The sequence below is a fragment of the Taudactylus pleione genome, unplaced genomic scaffold, assembly GCF_031769625.1.
Source record: "Taudactylus pleione unplaced genomic scaffold, aTauple2 ptg000093l, whole genome shotgun sequence".
NCBI classification, from domain to species: Eukaryota; Metazoa; Chordata; class Amphibia; order Anura; family Myobatrachidae; genus Taudactylus; species Taudactylus pleione.
This window is the reverse complement of record NW_028284495.1, coordinates 36,517,502-36,545,105: the sequence shown is the minus strand read 5'-3', so window position 1 is coordinate 36,545,105 and position 27,604 is coordinate 36,517,502. Positions and strand designations below refer to the sequence as shown.

The 27,604-nt window shown below is 45.9% G+C and overlaps 1 protein-coding gene across 6 annotated transcripts in view; it reads right to left on the bottom strand.

Annotated features, from left to right (window-relative positions):
• PTPRM (protein tyrosine phosphatase receptor type M) overlaps positions 1–27,604 on the bottom strand; it is a 900,933-nt gene that overhangs the window by 113,036 nt on the left and 760,293 nt on the right. For all 6 annotated transcript variants that reach the window (XM_088469672.1, XM_088469673.1, XM_088469674.1 and 3 more), the window contains one exon: positions 22,517–22,553. In XM_088469672.1, the coding sequence (XP_088325798.1) occupies positions 22,517–22,553 (37 nt within the window). The remainder of the gene's footprint in view (positions 1–22,516; positions 22,554–27,604) is intronic.

Here is a 27,604-nt window from a genome sequence, read left to right as displayed (position 1 = left end):
ATTCTACTCCAACCCCCAGTATCACTTATTTTTAGTAAAGCAGATCGCATTTCCCATAATTGTAATGGGAAATGTGATCTGTGTGCAAGTTACTAAAAATAAATTGTAAAAAAATAGGGGGGGTCGCGGGGTCCGCGATCGCGGGGGCGGGGCTTAGCACCAGGGGGCGGGGCTTAGCATCGGTGGGGGGGTAGTAGCGGTGGTCGGTCGGCGCATGCGCGGGCTCTTAGTCGCGGTATTTTTTCCGAAAATACCGCGACTAGAGTGCGGATGGGATCCGCAGGGACAGAGCTTTATCGCAAGGGATTTATAGTAAATCCCTGTGATATTGCCGGAATTCGCAATGCGAATTCACTCGGTAATATCACACTACAATCCGCATTCAATATGCGGATTGTAGTAAATAGAGCCCTTAAAAAGAATCCCCATAATTTTGCATGTATGCAGAAACAGGTTTAGGATTGGGAATTTAGGTTCAAAAGAGGGGCAACTGTGACATAGTGTAGAATAGATAGGTAATATACAATATTATACAATATTATAACAGTTGCCAACTGTCCCTATTTTCCATGTACAAATTTTAAAGATTGAACCTTTAAACTGTCCCTAATTTTCAGTTCTGACCATTAGCACAATACCATTCCTACTGTATTGTTCTGTACACTGGATGGCATCGTCACTACTTGTACTTACTCTGTGGGCTTTATACAAGCATCAAATTATCACCAATATCAATAAATATGTTGCAATGGTGAATATAGTGCCCCATATTTCACCTAGTAATTACCATTTGTTACATGCTTAGATTTACCTGCCCAGCTGCAAATGGGTTGGGTACGCAATCCTGGCACTGATAAGGCCAACAGTCACAATCTCGGCAGCGTAATCCAGATGTTGGAAATCCCGACGTATGCAGGTTAAGTATTCTAACCCTTTCCCTAATGCTTACCCTAACCCTAACCCACATTTACCGCAGCTTCACCCTACCCTTCCACAGCCTAACCCTAACCGCTCCCCCCAGCAGCCTGACCCTAACACTCCTTTCTTGCAGCCTAACCCTAATCCTCCCTCTAGTGCCTAACCCTAGTACTCACTGTTGGGATCACAGCAGTTGGGATTTGAAGCCAGAATTCTGACTGCTGTCGGGAAGCCAGCTCCTGGATTCTGTCCGTCGGCATTGTCGGCACTGTCTGCACCGGGATGGTGACTACATCCCCTGTAGACTGACCCTAACAGTTATTTTGAGATGTTGGCAACTGAGGCGATAAAATGAAAACATAACGCAGGAGAAGTTTTCGCACTATTTGCGTGTTTTGGTGTGATATATTTTCACGTCTTTTGGCAATGCGCGCTCCTGTTTATCGCCCTATCCTATTACAAAAGACGCGAAACTCATACGTGCGAAAACTGCGCAATGTGAAACCAGCGAAAAGTACAGCACATTTTGGGGAAATCAGTCTATACCCCATAAAAAGCCTAACTGACATAGAAAATCAATATAGAAGTGTATTAATAGCCCTAATAAAAGTATTTTGGGTCTTAAATTGTGTAAAATGGCTGTTATATGCATATTTGCTTAAGTGTTGAAAAATGATGAAAAGCAATATTTTTTGGAGAAAATAATTGCTGTAGTTAATTTGGGGGCACATTAAAATGGGTGCTAGTATATTTTTGTGTCTATAAAGTGCAGTTTTCAAAAAAAAAAAATACACCTGCTGCAGCCACCTGCAATCCTAAAAACACCTGTCCCATCCATACAGCGCCTTTTTCCCGGGACATTTTTTCTGCACATGTGCGAGCCATGGGATAATGGTCCTCATTCAGAGGCGGTCGGAGGATGCAAGAGGTCGCTCAGAAACTGGGCGGCCGCTTGCATCGTGACCGGGCGCCTCTGTTTCGGTCGTTAGGCTGTGGGTTTACACCCACAGCTCTAACGACCGCTAGGATGATGGTCGCGATGGTCGAGACCCTAGGGTAGGGTCTCACTTGTCGTAAGCCCCGGAGAGCTTCTGGCTCTGTCAAAGCCGGAAGCTCTCCACTGACATCACTAGTGATGTCAGTGAGGCCTCCCTCAAACGGCAGGCGTTCCCATGGGAACGCCTCCGTTTGGGCTGCCACCCCCCCGGCCCGCCTTCCAAACAGGGTGAGCTGTCAATCAACATCGACAGCTCACCCCCTTTGGAAAGAGACCTGCTACGACCGGAGCTGGCTCCCTAGTGCGCATGCGCACTGGACAAACATCGAGGCGGCCGTGCGGTCGTAGACCGTACGGCCGCCTCTGAATAAAGCCCAATGTCCGTTGCCATTTTCCCTGTGATTTTTTGCTGCTCTGCAGTGCTGGTCCGGCACTGCAGAGCAGGACACCGGAATGTGCGGAAAGGTAAGTATAACTAACTATGGGTGCATGGTGTGCAGTGTGGGCCCCCCTGGACCCAGGTTCCCAGTGTGCACCGCACACCCTGCAACAAAATTATAATTACATCCCTGTCTATCTATATATATATTTATCCAGAAATCCAAGCGGCGCTCACAAATTATATCAATCCATGTTGCTGGGGAGCGTAGTCTCAAGCATTACTATAGAAATTGTCCATAGTAGGCCACAACATATTCAGATATATAGAGAGCACTAACCAGTCTTCTTTATGAAAAACAATAGTAAAGGTTTTTTATTAGCTCACATGCCATCACAAATCCATTAGTCAATGTTTCAGGCTATGCTGGGCCCTTTGTCAAGACCCAGGGACCAAAGGTATATCCAGAGCAGATTGCCATATCATCCCTATAAACAGGTATATCCAGACCAGATTGCCATATCATCCCTATAAACAGGTATATCCAGAGCAGACTGTCATATCATCCCTATAAACAGGTATATCCAGAGTAGGGGTGAGCGGGTTCGGATTTCTGAAATCCGAACCCCCCCGATCCGAGGCAGATCCGAGTCAGGCTCGACTTTTCCCGAATGACTCGGATCTGAAATCGAGGCAAAACGTCATCATCCCGCCTTCCGGGTCTCGCGGGTTTTGGATCCTATATAATGTACCCGCGTCGGCGCCATTTTCTCACTCGGCTGTGGACAGTGAAGAGGGAGGGTGGGAGTTAGGGCTGGCTGGGCTGTAGTGTAGTGTAGTGCAGAGTAGTGTTGTGCTGTGCTGCGCTGTGCTGCTGTTGTCCATAGGGGCTGTGTCCACTATTTCAAAGTCCATAGGGGCTGGCTGTGTTGTGCTGTGCTGCTGTTGTTAATAGGGGCTGTGTCCACTACTTCAAAGTCCATAGGGGCTGGCTGGACTGTGTTGTGCAGTCAGTTCTCCATAGGGGCTGTGTCCACTCCAAAGTCCTGTGCAGTGTCCCAGTCCTAAAGGGGTGCTGTAGTGTTGTCCAGGGGGTGCTCTGTCCATCAGGGGTGCTCCCCCCAAGTGCTAAAAAAATAATATTTTTTCTGTGTTTGTGAATTGTGTGCGCAGTAGCCGCACGTGCATCAACAAAGTAGTGCCAAGCGTGCGCCTGTGTCATAAGTAAAGGGCCGGCTGGCTTGACTGTTAAAGGGTGCTGTAACCCCCAAAGTACACTCCAAACCAAATAACAAAATATTTTCTGTGTTTGTGAATTGTGTGCGCAGTAGCCGCACGTGCATCAACAAAGTAGTGCCAAGCGTGCGCCTGTGTCATAAGTAAAGGGCCGGCTGGCTTGACCGTTAAAGGGTGCTGTAACCCCCAAAGTACACTCCAAACCAAATAACAAAATATTTTTTCTGTGTTTGTGAATTGTGAGCGCAGTAGCCGCACGTGCATCAACAAAGTAGTGCCAAGCATGCACCTGTGTCATAAGTAAAGGGCCGGCTGGCTTGACCGTTAAAGGGTGCTGTAACCCCCAAAGTACACTCCAAACCAAATAACAAAATATTTTCTGTGTTTGTGAATTGTGTGCGCAGTAGCCGCACGTGCATCAACAAAGTAGTGCCAAGCGTGCGCCTGTGTCATAAGTAAAGGGCCAGCTGGCTTGACCATTAAAGGGTGCTGTAACCCCCAAAGTACACTCCAAACCAAATAAAAAAATATTTTCTGTGTTTGTGAATTGTGTGCGCAGTAGCCGCACGTGCATCAACAAAGGAGCAGCGCCAAGCGTGCGCCTGTGTCCCATAAGTAAAGAGCCGGCTGGCTCATTTCTTAAAGGGTGGTGTAACCCACAAAGTGCACTACTCTCCAGCAAAAATAAAAAAATATTTTCTGTGTTTGTGTGCGCCTTAGCCGCACGTATATATCAAATCGATATAACATAAATGGAGGACCAAACTTTCTCCGATAAAAATAAAATAGAGAAAGATCAAGAACCACTTCCTCCTAGTGCTGAAGCTGCTGCCACTAGTCATGACATAGACGATAACATGCCATCAACGTCGTCTGCCAAGGCCGATGCCCAATGTCATAGTAGAAGCCACATACAATCCCAAATGACAAAGTTCAGGAAAATGACCTTAAAAAAAACATTTAAATCATCTGAAGAGAAACGTAAAGTTGCCAATATGCCATTTATGACACGGAGTGGCAAGGAACGGCTAAGGTCTTTCCCTATGTTCATGACTAGTGGTTCAGCTTCACATGACGATGGAAGCCCTCCTCCCACTAAAAAAATCAAACGAGTTAAGCTGGCAAAAGCACAGCGAAGAACTGTGCGTTCTAAGAAGATATCACAAATCCCCAAGGAGAGTCCAAGTGTGGTGGCGGTTGCGATGCCTGACCTTCCCAGCACTGGACGGGAAGAGGTGGCTCTTTCCACCATTTGCACGCCCCCTGCAAGTGCTGAAAGGAGCACCCACAGTCCACTTGCTGATATGCAAATTGAAGATGTCACTGTTGAAGTACAACAGGATGAGGATACTGGTGTAGCTGGCGCTGAGGAGGAAGTTGGCGAGGAGGATTCTGATGGTGATGTGGTTTGTTTAAATCAGGCTCCGGGGGAGACAGTTGTTGTCCGTGGGATGAAAAAGCCCATCACGGTCATGCCTGGGCAGAAGACCAAACATTCCACTTTGGTCTGGCAATATTTCTATCCAAGTCCGGACAACAACTGTCTTGCCATATGTACCTTATGTAAAGGTGGAATAAGTAGGGGTAGGGACGTTAACCACCTAGGAACATCCTCCCTTATACGGCACCTGCAGCGTGTTCATAATAAGTTACTGTCAAGTTCAGAAACTTTGGCTAAGACCGTAAGCAGTCCAGGGACACCTAAATCCCGTTGTCCTGTTGTATCCAAGCGCCTGCAAACCACACCGTCAACTCCCTCCTCGTCAATTTCCTCCTTAGTCAGGATCGGAAGTAGTCCTGCAGGCCATGTCACTGGCATGACTGACTCTCCTATCCGGGATTCCTCCGAAGGATCCTGCATTGCTACGCCTCCTGCTGCTGCTGTTGCTGCTGCTGGGAGTCGTTCATCATCCCAGAGAGGAAGTAGGAACACCACTACTTTTACTAAACAATTGACCCTCCAACAGTCCTTAGCGAGGAGGATGAAGTACGGCAGCAGTCATCCTGAAGCAAAACGTATAACTGAGGCCTTGACTGCTATGTTGGTGTTAGACGTGCGTCCGGTATCTGCCATTAGTGCAGTGGGATTTAGACAATTGATGGAGGTAGTGTGTCCCCGGTTCCAAATCCCGTCTAGATTCCACTTCACTAGGCAGGCGATACCGAGACTGTACAGAAACGTCAGAAAAAGTGTCCTCAGTGTCCTGAAAAATGCCGTTGTACCCAATGTCCACTTAACCACGGACATGTGGACAAGTGGAACAGGGCAGACTAAGGACTATATGACTGTGACAGCCCACTGGGTAGATGTATCACCCTACACAGCAACAGCAGCAGCGTCACCAGTAGCAGCATCTCAGAAACGCCAGCTCGTTCCAAGGCAGGCTACGCTACGCTGTGTATCACCGGTTTCAGTAAGAGGCACACCGCCGACAACCTCTTAGAGAAACTGAGGGAAATCATCGCCCAGTGGCTTACCCCACTTAGACTCTCCTGGGGATTTGTGATATCTGACAACGCCACCAATATTGTGCGGGCATTACATCTGGGCAAATTCCAGCACGTCCCATGTTTTGCTCACACAATAAACTTGGTGGTGCAGAATTTTCTGAAAAGCGACAGGGGCGTGCAGGAGACGCTTTGGGTGGCCCGAAAAATTTCTGGCCACTTTCGCCATTCAGCGACTGCGTTCCGAAGACTGGAGCGCCAGCAAACACTCTTGAACCTGCCCCGCCATCACCTGAAGCAAGAGGTTGTGACGCGGTGGAACTCAACCCTCTATATGCTTCAGAGGATGGAGGAGCAGCAAAAGGCCATTCAAGCCTATACATCCACCTATGACATAGGCAAAGGAGGGGGTATGCACCTGACTCAAGCGCAGTGGAGAATGATTTCCGTGTTGTGCAAGGTTCTCCAGCCCTTCGAACTTGCCACACGTGAAGTCAGTTCAGACACTGCCAGCTTGAGTCAGGTCATTCCCCTCATCAGGCTTTTGCAGAAGCAGCTGGAGAAAGTGAAGGAGGAGCTAAGACGGAGCGATTCCGCTCGGCATGTGGGACTTGTGGATGAAGCCCTTCATTCGCTTTGCCAGGATTCCAGGGTGGTCAATCTGTTGAAATCAGACCACTACATTTTGGCCACCGTGCTCGATCCTAGGTTTAAAGCCTATGTGGTGTCTCTCTTTCCGGCCGACACAAGCCTGCAGAGGTGCAAAGACCTGCTGGTGAGCACACTGTCAGCTGAAGCGGAACGTGACACGTCAACAGCTCCTTCTTCATTTTCTCCCGCAACTGGGGCTGCCAGGAAAAAACTTAGGTATCCTAAGCAACCCGCTGGCGGTGATGCAGGGCAGGCAGGACCAAGTTTGGACATCTGGTCCGGACTGAAGGACCTGGCAACAATTTCTGACATGTCTACTGTCACTACATATGATACTGTCACCATTGACAGAATGGTAGAGGATTACATCGGTGACAGCATCCAAGTAGGCATGTCAGACAGTCCATACCTGTACTGGCAGGAAAAAGAGGCAATTTGGAGGCCCCTGTACAAACTGGCTCTATTTTACCTGAGTTGCCCCCCCTCCAGTGTGTACTCCGAAAGAGTGTTTAGTGCAGCCGGGAACCTTGTCAGCGAAAGGCGTAGGAGGTTGCTTCCACAAAATGTGGAGAAGATGATGTTCATAAAAATGAATTATCAACTCTTCCAGGGAGTCCAGCCTCCAGAACGTACAGAGGTGGTGGATTCCAGTGGGGACGAGTTAATAATCTGTGAGGATGAGGATGTACACAACACTGAAGAGGGTGAGGAATCGGTGGATGAGGAGGATGAGGACGACATCTTGCCTCCGTAGAGCCAGTTAGTGCAGGGACAGATTAATTGCCAGCTTGTTTTGTGGGGGCCCAAACGAACCAATCATTTCAGCCACAGTTGTGTGGCAGACCCTGGCGCTGAAATTATTGCTTTGTTAAAGTGTGCATTTTTCTGTTTATACAACATAAGGGTGGGTGGGAGGGCCCAAGGACAATTCCATCTTGCACCTCTTTTTTTTCTTTGCATTATGTACAGTTTGGGGCCTAGTTTTTCAAACTGCCATCCTGTCTGCCACTGCAGTATCACTCCTAGATGGGTCACGTGTTTGTGCCGCCCACTCGTGTCGCTTAGCATAGTCATCCAGCTACCTCGGTGCAACCTTTTGGACATAAAAACACTATTGTGAGGTGTTCAGAATAGACTGGAAATTAGTGGAAATTAAGGTTATTGAGGTTAATAATAGCATAGGAGCAGAAAAACCAACACATCCTGTGATTTTAGCTGTTTTTATGCTTTTTTAAAAAAAAAATACAGATCCAAAACACAAAACCCAAAACACGGAAGGGTGTACTGTATACAGTATATATAAATTAAGATGTTATATTTTAACCCCTTTATGCTTTCGTCCCTCTGAATGATTAAACATTCTCTGTAAGTCTCTCCGTAATGTGCTGGCATTAGATAAATTAATTTTACCATGTTACTAATGATAATAATATTAATGAGACATAGGGACATATTTGCTACAGCAACGTTTGTGACAATGTCCTACTAATTTGGAGGAAGGGGTTTCAATGATAAATGCAGTAAAAACAGTCCCCAACCTAAGAATAGCCTTCTCAGCTATCATCATAGGATATAGCCTTAGCTATCATCGTATGACCATATTACATGAAAGCAATGTTTTCCGCCTGTGTTTTCTAACCTTCCCCTATCTTGTCACTCAACCCTCAATCTTCATGCTCTGTCGAATAACCGACAGCTCCTTTGAAGTCTATGCGTCTTCTTTGTATAGAATTGTTTCCCATCAAATACTGGGGTGTCACAACCAATGAGCAAGTACTGAAGGGAGATGATTGCTTGCAAAGACAAACAATTGTGATAAAACATTTCTGAGTGCCTGAATTATTGCTGCTACATAGGATAACTATATTATACAATATATATATATAACACACAAGTCACAAACACATTAAAAAAATAGTTTTTTATTTTTTGGAGCACTTTGAGAGTTACACCACCCTTTAACAGACAGACGCACGCTTGTCGCTGCTGCTTTGAGGATGCAAGTGCGGCTACAGCCCACACAATTCACAAAGACAGAAAAAAAAGAACAATATTTTTATTGTTTGTGTAGCACACTTTGAGGGTGTCACCACCCTTCAACAGACAGACGCACGCTTGTCGCTGCTGCTTTGAGGACAGTATCATATGCAGTGACAGTAGACTTGTCGGAAATTGTTGGCACGTCCTTCAGTCCGGACCAGATGTCCAAACCAGCCCTTGACTTATGACACAGGCGTACGCTTGGCGCTGCTACTATGTTGATGCACGTGCGGCTACATCGCACACAAGTCACAAACACATTAAAAAAGTTTTTTATTTTTTGGAGCACTTTGAGGGTTACACCACCCTTTAACAGACAGACGCACGCTTGTCGCTGCTGCTTTGAGGATGCAGGTGGAATCTAGACGGGATTTGGAACCGGGGACACACTACCTCTATGGCGGATACCGGACGCACGTCTAACACCAACATAGCAGTCAAGGCCTCAGTTATACGTTTTGCTTCAGAATGACTACTGTCGTACTTTATCCTCATCGCTAGGGACTGTTGGAGGGTCAATTGTTTAGTAAAAGTAGTGATGTTCCTACTTCCTCTCTGGGATGATGAACAACTCCCAGCAGCAGCAATAGCACTAGGAGGAAGTGGTTCTTGATCTTTCCCTATTTTATTTTTATCGGAGAAAGTTTGGTCCTCCATTTATGTTATATTGATATATACGTGCGGCTAAAGCGCACACAAACACAGAAAATATTTTTTTATTTTTGCTGGAGAGTAGTGCACTTTGTGGGTTACACCACACTTTAAGAAATGAGCCAGCCGGCTCTTTACTTATGGGACACAGGCGCACGCTTGGCGCTGCTCCTTTGTTGATGCACGTGCAGCCACAGTGCACACAAGTCACAAACACAGAAAATATTTTTTTTTTTGGTTTGGACTGGAGTGTACTTTGGGGGTTACAGCACCCTTTAACGGTCAAGCCAGACGGCCCTTTACTTATGACACAGGCGCACGCTTGGCACTACTTTGTTGATGCACGTGCGGCTACTGCGCACACAATTCACAAACACAGAAAATAATTTTTTTTTTGGTTTGGACTGGAGTGTTCTTTGGGGGTTACAGCACCCTTTAACGGTCAAGCCAGCCGGCCCTTTACTTATGACACAGGCGCACGCTTGGCACTACTTTGTTGATGCACGTGCGGCTACTGCGCACACAATTCACAAACACAGAAAATAATTTTTTTTTTTGTTTGGACTGGAGTGTACTTTGGGGGTTACAGCACCCTTTAACGGTCAAGCCAGCCGACCCTTTACCTATGACACAGGCGCACGCTTGGCACTACTTTGTTGATGCACGTGCGGCTACTGCGCACACAATTCACAAACACAGAAAATATATTATTTTTTTAGCACTTGGGGGGAGCACCCCTGATGGACAGAGCACACCCTGGACAACACTACAGCACCCCTTTAGGACTGGGACACTGCACAGGACTTTGGAGTGGACACAGCCCCTATGGAGAACTGACTGCACAACACAGTCCAGCCAGCCCCTATGGACTTTGAAGTAGTGGACACAGCCCCTATTAACAACAGCAGCACAGCACAACACAGCCAGCCCCTATGGACTTTGAAGTAGTGGACAACAGCAGCACTACACTACACTACACTACACAGCCCTAACTCCCACCCTCCCTCTTTACTGTCCACAGCCGAGTGAGAAAATGGCGCCGACGCGGGTACCTTATATAGGATCCAAAACCCGCGAGACTCGGAAGGCGGGATGATGACGTTTTGCCTTGATTTCAGATCCGAGTCAGGCGGGAAAAGTCGAGCCTGACTCGGATCTGCCTCGGATCGGGGGGGCTCGCGGGGGTTCGGATTTCAGAAATCCGAACCCGCTCACCCCTACTTTTAAGGCGCATATTGTGGGGTCCTAAACTACATATTACATGAAAAGAACTGTTATTGACTGGTACAGTCACCTTCATTTTAGTATAAAGAATTATTGCACTTAGGGGGTGATTCAGCTGAGGATGCACGTGTTACTACCATGGTAGCAGCTGCGATAGCCCTGTTACGGTAATACAGCAGGAGGCATCATGCCTCCTGCATGCATTAATTATCCGAGCTGCATCTAAGGATGCAGCTGAGGAAAATCTGCAATCCCATCTGCCAGCTGAGTGACTCATGGGTCATGCAAGCCGGCCACCACAGATGCAACAAAGGGGCCAGGATATCTCCGTCAGCCGACGGAGATCCTGGTCTCTTCCCTGCCTCCAAAGGCGGCAACACGCCTCTGTTTTGGGAAATGGATGCCATTGCTGCCCCCTCCCCACCCACAAACGGCAGAAGACTGTTAATCAACGACAGTCTGCTGCCGCTCTGTCTGCAATCACGCAGGACAGATCCTGCGCATGCACAGATTCCCGGCTATCGGAAAACTGCGTGCAACCACACATCTGCGTCCTCTGTTGAATCACAACATTGGTCTACACAAGTTCACACTGGAATCACCAGAATGATATGAGGAACATTTATGAAAACTGTATGGAATCAATGGCGTACAGTAAGTTCATTCCAGACACCCGGAGGCAAGTTATAATTTGATGCCCCCCTTAAAAAAAGGAAAAATAAATATAGTGCATATCTATCTATCTATCTATCTATCTATCTATCTATCTATCTATCTATCCATATGCACAAAAACACTAATATAGAATATGTGAATTTGTTTCAATTAGGCCTATTTACTAAAGAAAATTTGCAGGATATCCCCCCCCCCACCCTTTTCCCTGATGGAGGCGGAAGCCATCTGATGTGGAGTGGGGAGTTCTCCTGATACCCCTGATGGAGGGTAAAACCAACTGATGTGGGTGGGGAGCCCTCCTAATACCCCAGATAGAGGGATAACCACCTGATGTGGGGGCTTTGAGGACTGAGTTTGAGTCAAGATACAGTACTGTAAGACTGCTACTGTGGTAGAACTACAAATCACAAAATGCCCAGTCTACTGCCGACTGCTTCACATGCTGGGAAGTTGCTCCACCAAAGATCTGCCCCCAGACTCAGTCGCTGGTGCCCCAGGCCCCCGTTTCCCATGCCCTCTTACCCGCAGCTTGGAGGATCCTGCAATCCTTGTTATTTTATCTGAAAATTCCTCAAAAAAGATTAAATAAAAAAAAATTTGAAACACAGATTAAAAAGTGCAGTAAACTTAGGCAGAGGATAGCCACAATTAAACCACTGATTGCCTTATTGCAATAGTGAGGCTGTGTTTTAATTCACGTAGCATCCACAGCAAAGCGCTTGCTGTGCATGTGTGGCCCAGCCACCACCTTTACACTTGCCTCAATCCTCCCTGTATCAAGCTCTGCATGCATGGACCCTGGTTGGCAGAAGTGTGATGTGGACTGTGCTTGGAACGGTAATCGATCAGGGACCCGTACTTGCTCCAAGCCCAGAGTTTCACAGTTGTGACTTCTAGATTCCCACCCCACCCCTGACTGCATCAAACCCCCCCCATGTTTGTGTTTTTATTTTCCTGGCACCTCCTTTCCATCCCCCCTTTATATGTCTCTATCACACTCTGTGTCTCTTTTCTCATTGCTTTGGTCTCCAATTATTTTGTGTGCCTCTACTCCCCACCACAAGTATGACTCTGCCCCCCCCTCCATTGTGCCATTTTCCCTTTCTCTTTTCCTATCAATATCTCCTACGTTATACGTGTATCAATGCCTACATGTCTGTTTACCACTTTGTTGCTTTCTATCCTCTAACCCATTCCCCCAATTGTTTGTTTTGGGAAGCATTAGTCGTAGGTGCCAATTTGAAGGCAAGCTGATCTGCTACTGGACATACCTCTTACGGCACAAGATACTCCCCATGTGTGGAACAGAGCACTCCGCACGTTCAGTTTAGTCACCAGTGTGCCTGAAATAATCTTTAAAAGTAGGCAATTATGTCTTGGTGCCAACTTTGGGGGTTTGATTGCACAGGACAGTTACCAGTAAGTGTTCGCAAAGCCCGCAATCCATACTTGCCTACTTCTGAAAAAGCATTTCAGGGAGACTGTGAAAGCAACACCTATGAGCGCGGCGGTAAAGTGGGCATGTACTAGTACATCTGAGAGGCATGCCATAATATCAACTTACATCCAAATGTAAATAAGCTCTAAAGCAGTTACTAAGATCTACTTGTTTATGAAAACACTCTGATACTTTTCAGAAAATGCATGTAGCCATAGGGATCATTGTGCCTTATAACCAATACAGGGAATAATACTAATGATCCCATTTGAATGTATATATCTGTTTTGTCTTTTATATAACAGCTTCATAATGGGGATTAGGTGCAATCAGGGAAATTATTAGACTCTTCAGGGAGTCAGGGAGATTGCTAATATTTCAGGGAGTCTCCCTCACAATGAGGGAGAGTTGGCAAGTACAGTATGCCACATTCATAATCAACAACTGCATGAATTCTGCTCTGCTCTACTGCTATATGCAGGCTTTATTAGGAGTACCCACTGTTTCCAATAGGGGACACAGCTCTTCCTATGAGTATGCTGCCCACCCTCCATCTGCGCTACTCTGTGTTCAATTCCTGATCACCTTTGTCTGCTTATGGCTTCCTTTAGATCTGTTTATTGTTTAGCAGCCTGCATTACTTTCCCCACCCACAAGAGTGTGTGTGTTATCCCCCCTAGTCTATTTGTCTCACTCTCAGTGTACCCCTAAATGTGTCACTGTACCATCTGTGTGCATGCCCATTTTTTCCACGATGGGGCATATTCAATTAGGTGCAAAAAGTCCCGTACTTGTCGCATGCCAGACTTTTTTGCCGACATAACTGTTTTTCCATGCAAAATACATGCTCGTCCCCACTTATCCCCGTATTCAATTTGAAATCGTCGAAAACAGGACACGGCGAATTCAGACATGACGAAAAGTCCTGTCAGATTTGGGGAAATCAGACTTACACCCCCCAAAAGATGCACTGACATGGGGGATCACTATCCCCGAATAGGTCTGTTGAAGGTATTTGGGGTACTTAAATGCTCTTAATAGGTGTTAATTAGCGTCTTTGCAGAAGTGGTGAAGAATAGCATTAAGCAGTTTTTTTGCAGAAAATAAATAGTTCCAGCAAATTTGGGGTACATGAAAATGGGTGCTAGCATATTTTGAAGTTGCTAAAGTGAAGTATTAAAAAAAATAAAAAATCCACCTGCCGCAAACATCTGCATTCTTAAAAACACATGGAGCATACTTGGGGACTTTTCAAAGTCATTTTTGGGGTGTTCTTAATTTTTTTTAAAACTTATTTTGTCACAGCTTACCTTTTGGGGGCTGTCCTAAGGGGGTAGGGTGGTTCCCACAAGTTTGCGGCCCAAAACCCCAATTCTGCACTTTTATTTCGAAAGTTTTCATAGGCAGACCTTTTTCGTCTATTCCAATGCAATGACTTTCTGCACCGGCGAAAAGTCTTTGGAATTAAACAGGGCAGTGGTTCCCAAACTGTGCGTCGTGGCACCCTGGGGTGCCTCGGGACACTTGCGGGGGTGACTCAGGTTGGTTGTCCAGCACCAAATCAAATTATTTATGGTCAGTGTATAGTAAATATTTGGGCAAAAAGAAGTGCAAACCTGTCCCCCACCACATAACGGAACCTAGGGATGACAGGTGAGGGCAATTTATTTCACTTTAGTACTTTACAACATTTTTTCTGAGTTTCCCAATAACAAACTTTTGGCTTAGGGGTGCCATGAAAACAATTATACTCTAGGGTACTCTAGGGTGATTCAAAAAAGGTTTGGGAACCACTGAAATACGGGGATAAATTTTCGCCTGGCGAAATGACGTCACTGGCGATACTTTTCCGCAGAAACTGACTTAGAAAATATGTCCCTATGTCTCCAATAACTTCTCTTATTACAAATAATCCTCCACCGACTACAAGTACTACCATTTACCACCAAAAATCCACATTTCATCATGTGCCCTTCAAAAGCCAGGTGTTTCTTTTGCCCTGCACCTTCTCCTGCCACCCCCTTTCTTCTATTTCTGCCTTCCTCACACCTTACCTTCTCCCTCATCTTCTGCTGAAGGCAAATTCAGTCCTGCTTGCTGCCGATCACAAGCAACATGAAGGAATCTGAGGATGTCAGCCAAGTGCAACATTCTGATTGTAAAAATGTATGCCCTATAACCTGCTCTCGCTGGTGAAAATTATCATGTAAAATGTCATGTTTTTAAAGAAGTGTGATGGGCGATACAAATCAGTAACTTGCCTAGGCCCCATGTGGGTTTAATCTGGCTCTCAGCATCAGCACAATTGAATTTAACAGCAATGGCGAGACAGCACTGGTCTGGAATTCCCTCAATACCAACTGGGTGCGAGGGTTCCATGTCACACTAAGGATGCAGTGTTTCACTCATATATAATATAAAGCAATGGGCTTTGGATTTTCATGAGAACAAAGCAGGTTCTAGAGGATCAGCTATGTAACACTGCAGAGGGTGGAGAACAGTGACGTGCGGTGAGGTCAATGGCTGGTTAGACACTGATTGATTAACCCACCCACCCCGTATATACAAAAAAACAAAAAACAAAACAGCGTAGGCTTTCACTTATTTAACAGTAACCAGCACCAGGCTGAACTTTCTTCAGGAGCTCTTCACTGCTCCTTCCCCGCCAGCGGACTGGCATGCCGCTGCTTCGCACTGGCTTATATAAGCCAGCCGAGGGGGCGGGGCGATGACGCGGCGAGCCATGATTGGCTCGTGGTGGCCATCTTGGATTTCAAAAATGTCTCTGCGGCGTCATTTTTAAAATGGGTGATGCTGTAACCATAATCTTCTCTACCGAGTCCCGCCGCCAGGGATGCCTGCTACTGCCGCACTGCCTCCCCACTACCACAGCCACCGCCTACCACCGCCACCAGCTACCACCGCCTCCCGCTAGCACCCCCGCCACCTTCCGCTAACACTGCCGCCCACACCAATGCTAGCGACCTAGGTGCTGAGTAGCCTGCTTATCACAAGTATGACAAACTTGTGATGAGCAGGCTAGGCTAGTATATTGGGAAGGACCTGTGTGAAATAAGTTATTAATAAAGTGTCAGTGTGTGTGGAGTGGGACATTATGATTTAAACTATTTTATTGTCCAGGGCTTCAGTTTACCTAATAGCGGGTGCGGCGCTATTAAGTAAATGGAAGACCTGGACAATAAAATAGCCATACTGTGAGTGTCATGTTTATTTAATGTATTTAACTAAAGACTCACATGCTGCCTGGGCCCTGCGGAGTATCACAATGATACTCTGCCACAGAGTTCAGCACTGACAGTGACAGCCGGATACAGTCACTGTCAAGGCTGATGCCCAATCACATCTGCCTCAGTGACAGGGGCGTGCTTTTATGTGGGCTGAAAGCACATCCCAGTCACTGAGGTATATCTATAGGTGCCGCTTCTGCTGCTATTTTTCAACAGGCTGTTACTACCCGTGGCTTGCCCCCCCCGCTTCCTAACTTTTACAATACACAGCGGGAGGCACCACTCTCAGGGCCTGATTTGTCGATGGTGGCTCAGAGCGCATGCACGACGGAGCCGGCTCCATCGTGCGCATGCGCGAGACCAGGATAGCGACAGCCAATCCGTCGCTCCTGGTCTCGCACCAAAGGGGGCGTGCTGTTGATGATGAGTGACAGCACGCCCCCTTTGGTGGGCGGGCCGAGGGGGTGGCTGCCCAGACGGAGGTGTTCCCATGAGAACGCCTACCGTTTGGGGGCGGCCCCACTGACATCACAAGTGATGTCAGTGGGAGAGCTTTCGGCTCTGTTTCAGCCGAAAGCTCTCTGGGGCTTGCGGCCACGAGACCCAACCACAATGGTCTCGTCGCAAGCCCGATGGTCTTGACCATCGCAACCATCATCCTGGCCTCTCGCATTAGCTGTGGGTGGCAACCCACAGCAATGCGAGTGGCCAGGAGGCAGCTCCATAAAAAAAAAAAAAAGACGCCCTGATCCAGAGTGAGCGCTCTTTCAGAGCGTCCGGCTCTGAATCAGGGCCTCAGTGCCTCTGAAACATACTATTATACTCTGTCATCTGTCCTACAGAATAATATAAAGCAGAAACTTATGATACAGAATATTTGTCATAAGTATCATATTTATATTATTTTAATCATTAATGACAGGAGAGGCTCAGCCTCCCCTGACTGCACGTCCCTGGGGGAGAATTTCTGCAAATGGAAAAGACATTGAAACTGCATTCATTTCAGGCAATTGAGCGATTATCAGAACTACGGATTTTGCTGAGTAAATTGGCCGACTCAAAAAAAATACAAAAAAAAGTGTTTTGTGTACAATAGAATGTTTTATGGCTGATTCACTTACTTCTAAATATCAGGGCTAAGCTTTACAAAATTTCCATTAATATAATGTGACGTTAAAACATGCAGAACTCTCTGAAATCCCTACAATAGATTTCATTCACACAGCACAATGGAAATGCAGATCATCGAGAACAAAAAATTGTGCACTTTGCGGCTGTAACATGCTATTTGTAAGAGATGTGCTTCCTTGCTACAGTAATTGCAGGAAATTTTAATGATTAAAACAAAATTACTTCCTCCGAACTTATCAAATCTTACAGTCTCATTTTGATGACAAAATATACAAAAATGATATCCATTAAATAGTAATATCTACACTCATATCAGCATTACTGTATGTTGAAGATCTGCAATGACATTGAATTGAATGACAGCGAGAGCATTGCTTAGAAGTGAACCCATAATCGGTCACTCTCAGTGATACATCTTTTTTGTTATGGACCCAGAATAGCATTATTGCAGCACTACATTTTGTTTCTAGAATTGTGGCAAAAATTCACAAAATACAATCGGGCGGATTGGGAACTTAAGGTGCATACACACGGGACGATCTGGTCAGCGATCGATATCACTGAACGCAGGGCCGGTGCAAGGGACTCTAGGCAACATTTCAGCAACTGCCCCTGCTCCCTCCAATTCATAATATGCCACGCATCAGAGTCCCCATTTTATAATATGCACAGCAGTGTCACACACACACACACACACACACACACACACACACACACACACACACACACACACACACACACACACACACACACACACACACTAACACTGCCAGCACACACATACATACATACACACTAATACTGCCAGCCCTCATACAAACACACACACTAACACTGCCAGCACTCATACATACATAACAGAGAACCCTTACCTGGCTCCATTCAGCTGCAGCAGCAGGCCTGTTCCTCGTGTTGCTTAGGGGGCGGAGCTTCCGATGTGAGTGACATGCTGGCTGCTTCGGAGGGAAGGAGGGGAATGCAGGAGAAAGGGCTGTCATCACTGCTGCTGAGTGCTACTGCTGACTCTACCGGACTGACAGGTGAGACTGTAGTGCCAGGTGGCTGGGGGAGAGCCGGAGGCTTACAGGGACTGAAACAGGCATCCCTTTCTCTTTTTTCTTTTTTTTTGTGGATCTAGCGGCGCATGCCTAAACTTGCCTAATGGTAGCGCCGGCCCTGGCTGAACAATCTCCTTTGAAATTCCCAGTGTGTTGGTTGAATTATAACATTCATCCACACACCAACAATATCACCCACGACCATCCCCTCCTGCAGGCACTGATAGAGATCGCCCAGGTTGGCCTTCATGCATAGATGATTACCAATATAGTTATCGTCCATGTGGGAATGCGCATCGTTGGTCGATCGTTGGTAGCATAAATATGAACGTTTTAACGACGAACGATACCGTTATCATTCATATCGTTGATTTAAATTGTACCGTGTGTACGCAGCATAACAGTGATCCTGGAAAATTTCTGTGAGTGGCCTCATTCAAATTTAAACTGCAGGTGCTCCAACACAAACATAACTGCTGCTAGTCAACTTGACAGCCATACAATACAGAGAGCGTATTTGTGCCTGCCACACAGCATAAACAGCATCCCTGTCAAGGGCATAGCTATAGTAGGTACGGCGAGTGCAGCTGCTATAGGGTCCGACCCTCTCCCTGCACTGAGTTACACTGCCATCTCCTAAGCCCTGGTTTTCTATTCTCATCAGAGTGCTGCTGCCCAGAGCAGATCCAAGCTACAGCCATCTCTACCTGCTGCCTGCATGCATTGTGATGTCACAATGAAGGTCACAACCCTATATAAAGGATGCCCAGCTCCTGGCAGCCATTTTGTGGTGACATTTTGTCATACATTGATACTCTCTGAGTAGTTCCTGCTTTATTTAGGTGACATTGGATAACGACTACTGATATGAACTTTGTATTATATCTTCCAGACCATGCTGTTGACACAATCTTACTGGAGACCTGGACGCAGATTTAACACCCAGTATATGCCTATGCACCTGTCCAATGTTGCAGCAGATCTCAGACAGTAGGTGCAGTGAATGGGGCTGCTATGGGGCCCAGGCAGTCTCTGAGTGCTGCTGCAGGGCATCTGTTCTCTGCCTCCATCTCTCATCACTAACTGGTTTATTAGTGAATCATAGCCTTCTTATATACAATGTTATATCACACATTTAGGATTAGGGAGACTATATACTTTTAAAAATATATATATTTTCTCGTTTACAATGCTTACTGTATGCTAATCACCATTCACTTAATTATGCATGTCAGCTAAGTAGGCAGATTGTAAATGATCTAATTTTTGCACTATCAAATGAATAAACTGCTAAATAATTTGCACAGGGAGGCCCTTTGGAAATTTTGCTATGGGCAGGGCCGTAGCTAGGGTAGTGCGGCCGATGCCATTGCACAGGGCACCACAGGTCAGGGGGCGCTGTTTGGGTCTGTCAAATTTCTGTTTATTATCATTCTTGCTTGTAGCTTCCTCTTATTTCATCCCAGCATCTCCTGGCCTCTCCTATCTCTTCCCTGGCCCTTCCCCATGAAGCCATGGCCCTTTTTTGGGTGCATTATGTCCCTTGCACGCCCGGAAAGAACACGCCACGCCTGCCAGCTACAAAGGAACGGGAAAAGGTAGGACGTGCGCGCACCAAAAAGGAACTGTATTTCTTTATATGGCAACTTGTTATCCACTCTATACAAGCCTGAAAACAATACTTGGGCTTGGGAAAGCAAGAGGATCTTTTTCCAAGTTGACATAAAATTTGGCCCATCATACTGATTTACTTCATCATTATTAAGGAATAGAGGATCTTTTAAGCAACAAAAAACTTTTGGACTGCAACCTGCCCACATATGAGGGTAACCCCGCAATTATGTTACTGATTCTCAAAGAAATCTAATATACCTTTTCTATTGAGAACTAATAACTCACCCTCTGGATTTCAACCAACACTGTTATTTGGCCCTCACCAAAACTGTCCACTTCTGGGCAAATTGTTATTTTAATTATATTGTCATACTGCTATTATCCCACTTTCATTTTAACTGTGCATATGTACCATTATTACCTAGTCATTTTTTACTTGTATATCAATGTTTTATGATTTTTAACTTACCAGAAAGACACTCATATTAAATGCTCACTGTTTAAACATGATTCATGCAACAATATTTTTTTACACTTAACCCTACCTGTTTAAATACACTCCTTGTGCGCCCAATAAGACCCAACCCACAATCAACCTTGCTATCCCAGTGATCTAGAAAGGGATCACAGAGGTCTGTGGCAGCCAAAGAAACCCGTCCCCCCTCTTTCCCCTATTACTTGAGGAAATAGCGCAGATACACCCCCATCATTTAGCATTACCACTGGGCAGAAACATTATTATTTACACTATATATAAAATATATATACACAAAGCTGTACACTGGGAATTACTGGCCAATCCGCCCATGCCCTCAGCAGGGAGTGTACAGGGGCCTAACCCCAATGTAGTTACCCCCTCAGCAGTGAGTGCTCAGGGGGATACCCCCAGTGTAGGTGTCCCCTCAGCATTGAGTGCTCAGGGTGCTAACTGCAGTGTAGGTACCCCCACAGCAGTTAGTGTCCTGTGTGCTGGCCCCAGTGTAGGTACCCCCTCAGCAGTTAGTGTCCTGTGTGCAGGCCCCAGTGTAGGTACTCCCTCAGCAATTAGTGTCCTGTGTGCTGGCCCCAGTGTAGGTACCCCCCAGCAGTTAATGTCCTGTGTGCTGGCCCCAGTGTATGTACCCCATCAGCAGTTAGTGTCCTGTGTGCTGGCCCCAGTGTAGGTACCCCCTCAGCAGTTAGTGTCCCGTGTACTGGTGCAAGCATTGCGTGCCCTTAGTGTCCCGTGTACTGGTGCAAGCATTGCGTGCCCTTAGTGTCCCGTGTACTGGTGCAAGCATTGCCTGCCCAAGTGGCTGGTCCAAGTGTAGTTACCCACTATAGCAGTCGCAACTTGCGCACATGTATTTGCAGACACTACAGGAGTTGGATTACCAGGAGTAGAGGGCACCCAGCTCCAGCGGAGATTCATAGTTTGACCAAGTCCTGTAAGGGCAGAGAGGGGAACACATACACCGCCAACCTACACCCAACCATACTCCCAGTGTGCCTACCTATATACCCTGGCGTATTTCATGGGGCTTGTAATACAATGCAATAAAAGATGCTGCAGCCCCGACAGACAGCCAGGTGGGTAAACATCCTGCAGTACCCAAGACAGCAGCCCCACAGGTGCATGCACAGAGGCACTCACTCAGTGGCAGGAAATGTTTGGTGTCCTCTGCTGGCTAACTCATGCCTGGTGATGAATGAGATGGTCTCCAGGGGTCTGCAGGTGGGGGAGCAACGGGTGACCTCTGCAGCAGTGACCGGGTTGGGCAGCAGCAGACGCTAATCCCAGCATCCACAGAAAAGATCCACAGGCAGACAGACAGACTGCCTGCGCCTCTCACCTCACATCCCTACTTTTCAGCACCTGATGCCACCAGCGGAGCCAAGGGGGGGGGGGAGTAGTGAATCAGGAAGGGGTGGGCTGATCTGTGAAGTACAGCCATAGATGGCTGATCCCTGGGGAGGGGTCAACCACCATAAACAAATCATGTTGACTTCAGCCATTAATATGCATGGGTCACATATGTAAATAAAAGAAAAAAGAAAAAAAAAACACCACTCCCGGTGAGATCTATGGCCAATCCACCCCTGAATACAATTGACAGTCCAAGTCACATTAAAAATTGTCTTGCTGGAAAAAAATAACCAGTCTTGTGCTTATGACCATTTCCCAAAAACGAGGGATGGGACCCCAAGCAGTAGTACTAATTGGGGTTACTGTATGTGTGTCCTGAGCTGAGATCCATTAATAAATAATTTAAAACAAACTGTAAATGGGACACAGGCTGGTATATATTTGCAGAGTGCCTGTAAAATAAATAACTTGCATTTCTACTGTACTGTAGCTTTCATTTTACAGATTCTATTTACAGTACAGCATTGTACTTAGCTACACAGACAATGCTGATGTCATATTTTCCCCATTTTATGTGCACTTTTTAGAGCTGCTTGAGGAACAACCAGTGTCCATTAAATGGAAAATAAAGTACATACTGTGTTTATTAACACATAACAGATTTTTCAGTTTCTCCAACTTGAAGAGCTATCACAGAGCATTTAAGTAACTGCGCAGGGTTGTAATTATACTATTTTCTACAAACGGCTCTGACAATTTAATTGTGCACAGAGTATATTGCAGTGTGGATTGGTAAACGCTTTTACACAAATTTTGCTGTCAGAAATAATGCTATGTTACTGCAGCTGAAACAAACTTGCCTTGAGTAGTTTTACAAGTCGCACAGTTAATGTATTACACAGTACATCATGATGGAACAAAAAAAGACAATGCATATAATGAACGCAAGGAAGAAGACTCACCTTGTGTGGCAATATAATGATTTGGTCTATGATAGCCCTAGAAATCAGAAGAAAAGGTAAATAAAATCAGTAAAAATCCACTTTACATTCAATTACTGTACAGGTTGAGTCTCCCATATCCAAAATGCTTGGGACCAAGGGAATTTTGGATATCGGAATATTCCGTATTTTTGAATATTTGCAAACTATAATGAAATATGTTGGTAATGAGACCCAAATCTAAACACAGAAATCATTTATGTATTACACCTTATACACATAGCATGCAGGTAATTTATACAATAATGTTGTGGCTCCAACAAAGTTTGTGTACATACATGAAATTAATTTCTGTTTCATATACACTTTATACACAAAGTCTGAAGGTAATTTTATACAGTATTTGAGATTATTTTGTGCCTTAAACAAAGTTTGTGTACACTGAACCATCAAAAAGCAAAAGTTTCATTATCTCAGTCATGCTAAAAAAAATTCTGTATTTTGGAATATTCTGTATTTTGAATATTTGGATATGGGAGAACCTGTATTGTCTTTGCAACATTACATTTGTATCAAACTGTGGGGGAGTTTGAGGGCTGCTAAGCGACCGAGGCAGAAGCCATGGGCCCGGCGGGCCCCATGGCCGGCCCCCCCGGAATTCGTCCCTGGAGAGAAACACAAAGCAGCAGCAGCATGTCCGGAGGCCTGCCCCTACCAGGTGGGGGGGGGGGGAAGGGGGCAGAGTTTCAAGACATGGCCGACCCTACCATTAGGCAGGGTGTGCGGCGACTTAGAACACCCCCTTCCCGATTCAGGAGCACTGCTCCGTGAGGACGATGTGACGTCATCAAGTCACGTCGCAATTATACTTATTGGGAGGCGGAGCCACTCAACTCGAGGATCCCTGCAGGACAAATAATGTCCTCGGACCATGGACCGCAGGTAAGTTTGCTGGAGCTAGCAGAGAGGGGATAAATGTGCTGTGCTGTGAGAGGTGAGGGGGCACTGAGCTGTGAGGGGGCTGTGTAGAGAGGGGAGAGCGGGGTCAGTGATGTGTGGAAAGAGGGGGTCTGTGCTGTGAGAGGTCAGTGATGTGATAGGAGGGGGGTCTGCTGTGAAAGGGGGGGGTTCTGTGCTGAGAGGGGAGAGGGGTCAGTGATGTGAGGAAAGCGGGGGTCTACTATGAGGGGAGGGGGTCTGCGCTGAGAGGTGAGTGGGGTCAGTGATGTGAGGAAAGAGATTGGAGAGGGGTCAGTGAAAGGACGGGTCTGTGCTGTGAGGGGAGTGTTGGGTTTAGGCTGTGGGGAGGGAGGGTTAGGTTTAGGGGGAGGGTTAGGATACTGATCGGTAGGTATCAATATAATAACCTTGGGATGCCGGCGTCAGGATTCTGAGCGCCGGCACCCCGTACCCAACCCATACGTACATAGCCAACGTTTCAAGGCCACAGTGAACCTTTTCTTCAGGGTGCTGTACAGGGGTATGAATCAGAAATTTAAATATAGTGCTATGGCTTGTTTGAGGGAGGGGGGCCCCAAAACTGGTATCTTGCCTAGGGCCCCATGAGGTCTAAATCCGGCTCTGGGGAGATTTATCAAATCTTGGAGACATGGGCATCTTAAGAGAGGAGGGGGCCTGTGTGCACTCTCCGTGCGGGGCCCCCTCCTCTACACAGTGGCCGGCAGCCAACTGACGCGGCTAGCTAGCCACTGAAGCCTTAGTAGACTCCGGGCACTAGAGTGTACCAAGAGTCTACTGTGCATGCGCAGAACGCCAGAAAAATGGCCGCGGTGGCCATTTTCCGGCGTTCTGTGTGTGCGCAGTAGACTCTGGGCACTAGAGTGTGCCTGGAGTCTACTGCGATTGCACAGAACACCGGAAAAATGGCCGCGGCGGCCATTTTCCGGTGTTCTGAGCAGCGCTGACACCCAACGCGGGACCACAGTCAGGTAAGTTTAAAATAATATGGGTGCAGTGTGTGCGGTGCTGGGTCCCCCTGGACCCGTGTGCCCTGCACACACTGCAACCATTATAGATACGCTACTGCTTGGAGAGAGGTAAAGTAGAGAAGTTTCCCATATTAACTCTGTCCATAGCAGATGTCAGATTAAATATAAATATCCAGATCCAATGTAATGAGGGTTAGGTTCTGACCATTGCTGTGTAATAAACACAGCAGTGAGCAGTGTGTACAGACACACAAGGCAGTTAAACCTGGAAAAAGATGTTCTGCCAGCTTGTAATTCAAGTAACACTTTGAAGGCCCAAATCCCTTCATTACAGTATTCCTAAGAAGTGAGAAACTACAGGAACTAGCCCTCAGTGGTTTTATTGTCAAAAATAAAAATAATGCAAGAAGTAGTCGCAGTCAGAGTTCACTGAAGTTCTGGAGAATTGAACTGTGAGATTAATTCCAAATTATAGACTGAAACAAGCATCGGTAGAAGCTGAGAAGAATGCAGTTGCAATAAAACTAATCCTGGCAGGATACAGAGTTCACAGGAAGATCTGGGGTACTGAGGACTCATCGCCGGCTTCATGCTTACATTTCTCTCCATGAGATCTCCAGCAAGCAATGCCGCGACATGAGCTGAATGCTAAATGAAGTGTATCCTTTAGAGACAGAAAAATGGGACTAATTCCTGTACACTTTGAAGCTATTCACCACCTGCTGTCCTAAAGATACACAGTACTTTGTAGCAAGACACATTGGCACTAATTAACATGCAGAAGTTCAGTGTGCAAAATATTGCACAAAGATATTAATAATTCTAAAGCAAATAAAGTAATAGGTCCCTGTCGAACATTAAAAAAATGAGAACTAGATTTGCGCGCCAACAAACATTACTCAGCATGATAAACTATAGATAATAAATATAAATAAACTGAATATCATATTCTTGTGCAAAGAAAGAAAATATTAAATCTAGGAACTGAGTCATTGGGAAAGATCTGCTGCAAAATGATAGATGCGTGTAAGCACATAGCAGTTATTATAGAGATGTTTACAGCAAGGAACAAACATTGCATTAATTACAGCCACTCTTATTGAAGTCTTGGCAAAATGACTCTGAAATTGGGTAAAATGAGAAACCTATACAACAATTAAACATAATTGAAATAACCACAAATTAGCCTGGGGACTCTGGATGAGAAATATGTGCAGAATATTCTGTATATGCTTAATGAATGCACATGCAGCTTAACATCTAGAATGAGCTGATTTTTTGTATAACTCTGAAATGCACAATAGACAAGTGAGTGAGAAATGCACATAGGGGTGCTGTTGTACAAATGATTACACTGTGTAACCCTGTCATTTCTACTTTCTGCACATCCCCCCACCCCCAAGATGTTTCTTTTTGTCAGTACAAGCACCCCGCAATCCTGCTATTGCCATCTCAGGACTGAAAATCAATAAAAATGATAAATTCTATCATTTATTTCATATTTGTATTTATTTATTCACAATTTTGAAATTCTCTTTGAATTTTTTTTTATTACTTAAACTGAAAGTGCAAGTTGGAGACTTTAGATGCACTGCGCATGCATGAATCGGCTAGCTGGGTCACAAATGTACATATTTCCTCAGACTTGCTTCGCAAAGCGGTAAGTTAACCCTTCTTGTTTCAGGCCAGTATCACCAGGGTAGCTGAGTATTGATCAGCTGCCTCAATGACATTTTATTGATAAATTGTAGCTATAAGCAGCAATAAAAAGCAGCCTTATCACTGCATAGTAATAAACAGACCTCTGAGAGTTGAAAGTAAAAGATGCCGTCACAGGCACCTGCACACTTAGGTATCCATGTCTGTATTCTGAATTATTATCATTTATTTATATGGCACCACAAGTGTTCCGCAGCGCCTTACAAAGTACATAGACAAATAAATAACCAGTGACTTACAATACAATACAATACAATACAGGACATGGATAAACATTGCTATATTAGTGACCTTTACGCCCACATAAGCAGCCAAGTGTTAGTTGCCCTAGTGGGGAGTAAGAGATAAATTAAATTACAGTAGGGAGAAGCAAAAGAGGGTAGAGGGCCCTGCTCGAAAGAGCTTACATTCTTTAAGGGAGGGGAGTGACACAGAATGGGGTTGGCGGGGAGAAAGGAAGATGTAGCAGCAAGTTAGGATGAGAGCTGGAAGGCTTTAATGAAGTAGTGGGTCTTAAGAGCTAGTTTGAAAGATTGTAGAGAGGTGCAGAGTCTGATGGGGAGAGGGAGGGAGTTCCAAAGGTGGGGAGCAGCACGGGCAAAATCTTGGAGGCGGAAGTGGGAGGAAGTAATCAATTGGCATGAAAGGTGGCATATATTAAGTGAACGAAGAGAGGTAAATGGGAGAGGAATGGCTGAGGGCTTTGTAAGTGAGTGTGAGAACCTTGAATTGGGTTCTGAAAGGGAAGGGGAGCCAGTGGAGGGCTTGCAAAAGAGGGGAGGCAGATGTAGAGTGTTTGGAGAGGAAGATGAGCCGAGCAGCAGCAGTGAGCACAGACTGGAGAGGAGAGAGATGGGATTTGGGGAGGCCAGCCAGGAGAAGGTTACAGTAGTCCAATCTGGACATGACCAGTGAATGTACAAGGGTTTTGGTAGCATCCTGGGTGAGAAAGGGTCTGATCTTGGAAATATTCTTGAGATAGAAACGACAGGACTGCGAGAGGTTCTGAATGTGTGGTTTGAAGGAGAGGGAAGAGTCCAGGATGACTCCAAGACAACGCACTTTGGGACTAGATGAGATAGTTATGCCATCTATTAACAAAGAAATAGTGGGACAATGTTATGTGGGAGGGTGGGAAGACTATCAGCTCAGTCTTAGACATATTAAGTTTGAGAAATCGCTGGGACGTCCAGGAAGAGATAGCAGAGAGACAGTTAGAGATATGAGTCAGTAGAGAGAGGGAAAGATCAGTTGAGGAAAGGTAGATCTGAGTATCATGAGCATAGAGATGATAATGGAGGTCAAAAGAGCTGATGAGCTTACCTAGAGAGGACATATAGAGAGAGAATAGAAAAGGTCCAAGAACAGAACCTTGGGGAACACCTACTGTAAGAGGCTGTGGGGGGGAGGAGTCATTGTGAGAGGAAACAGAGAAGGAATG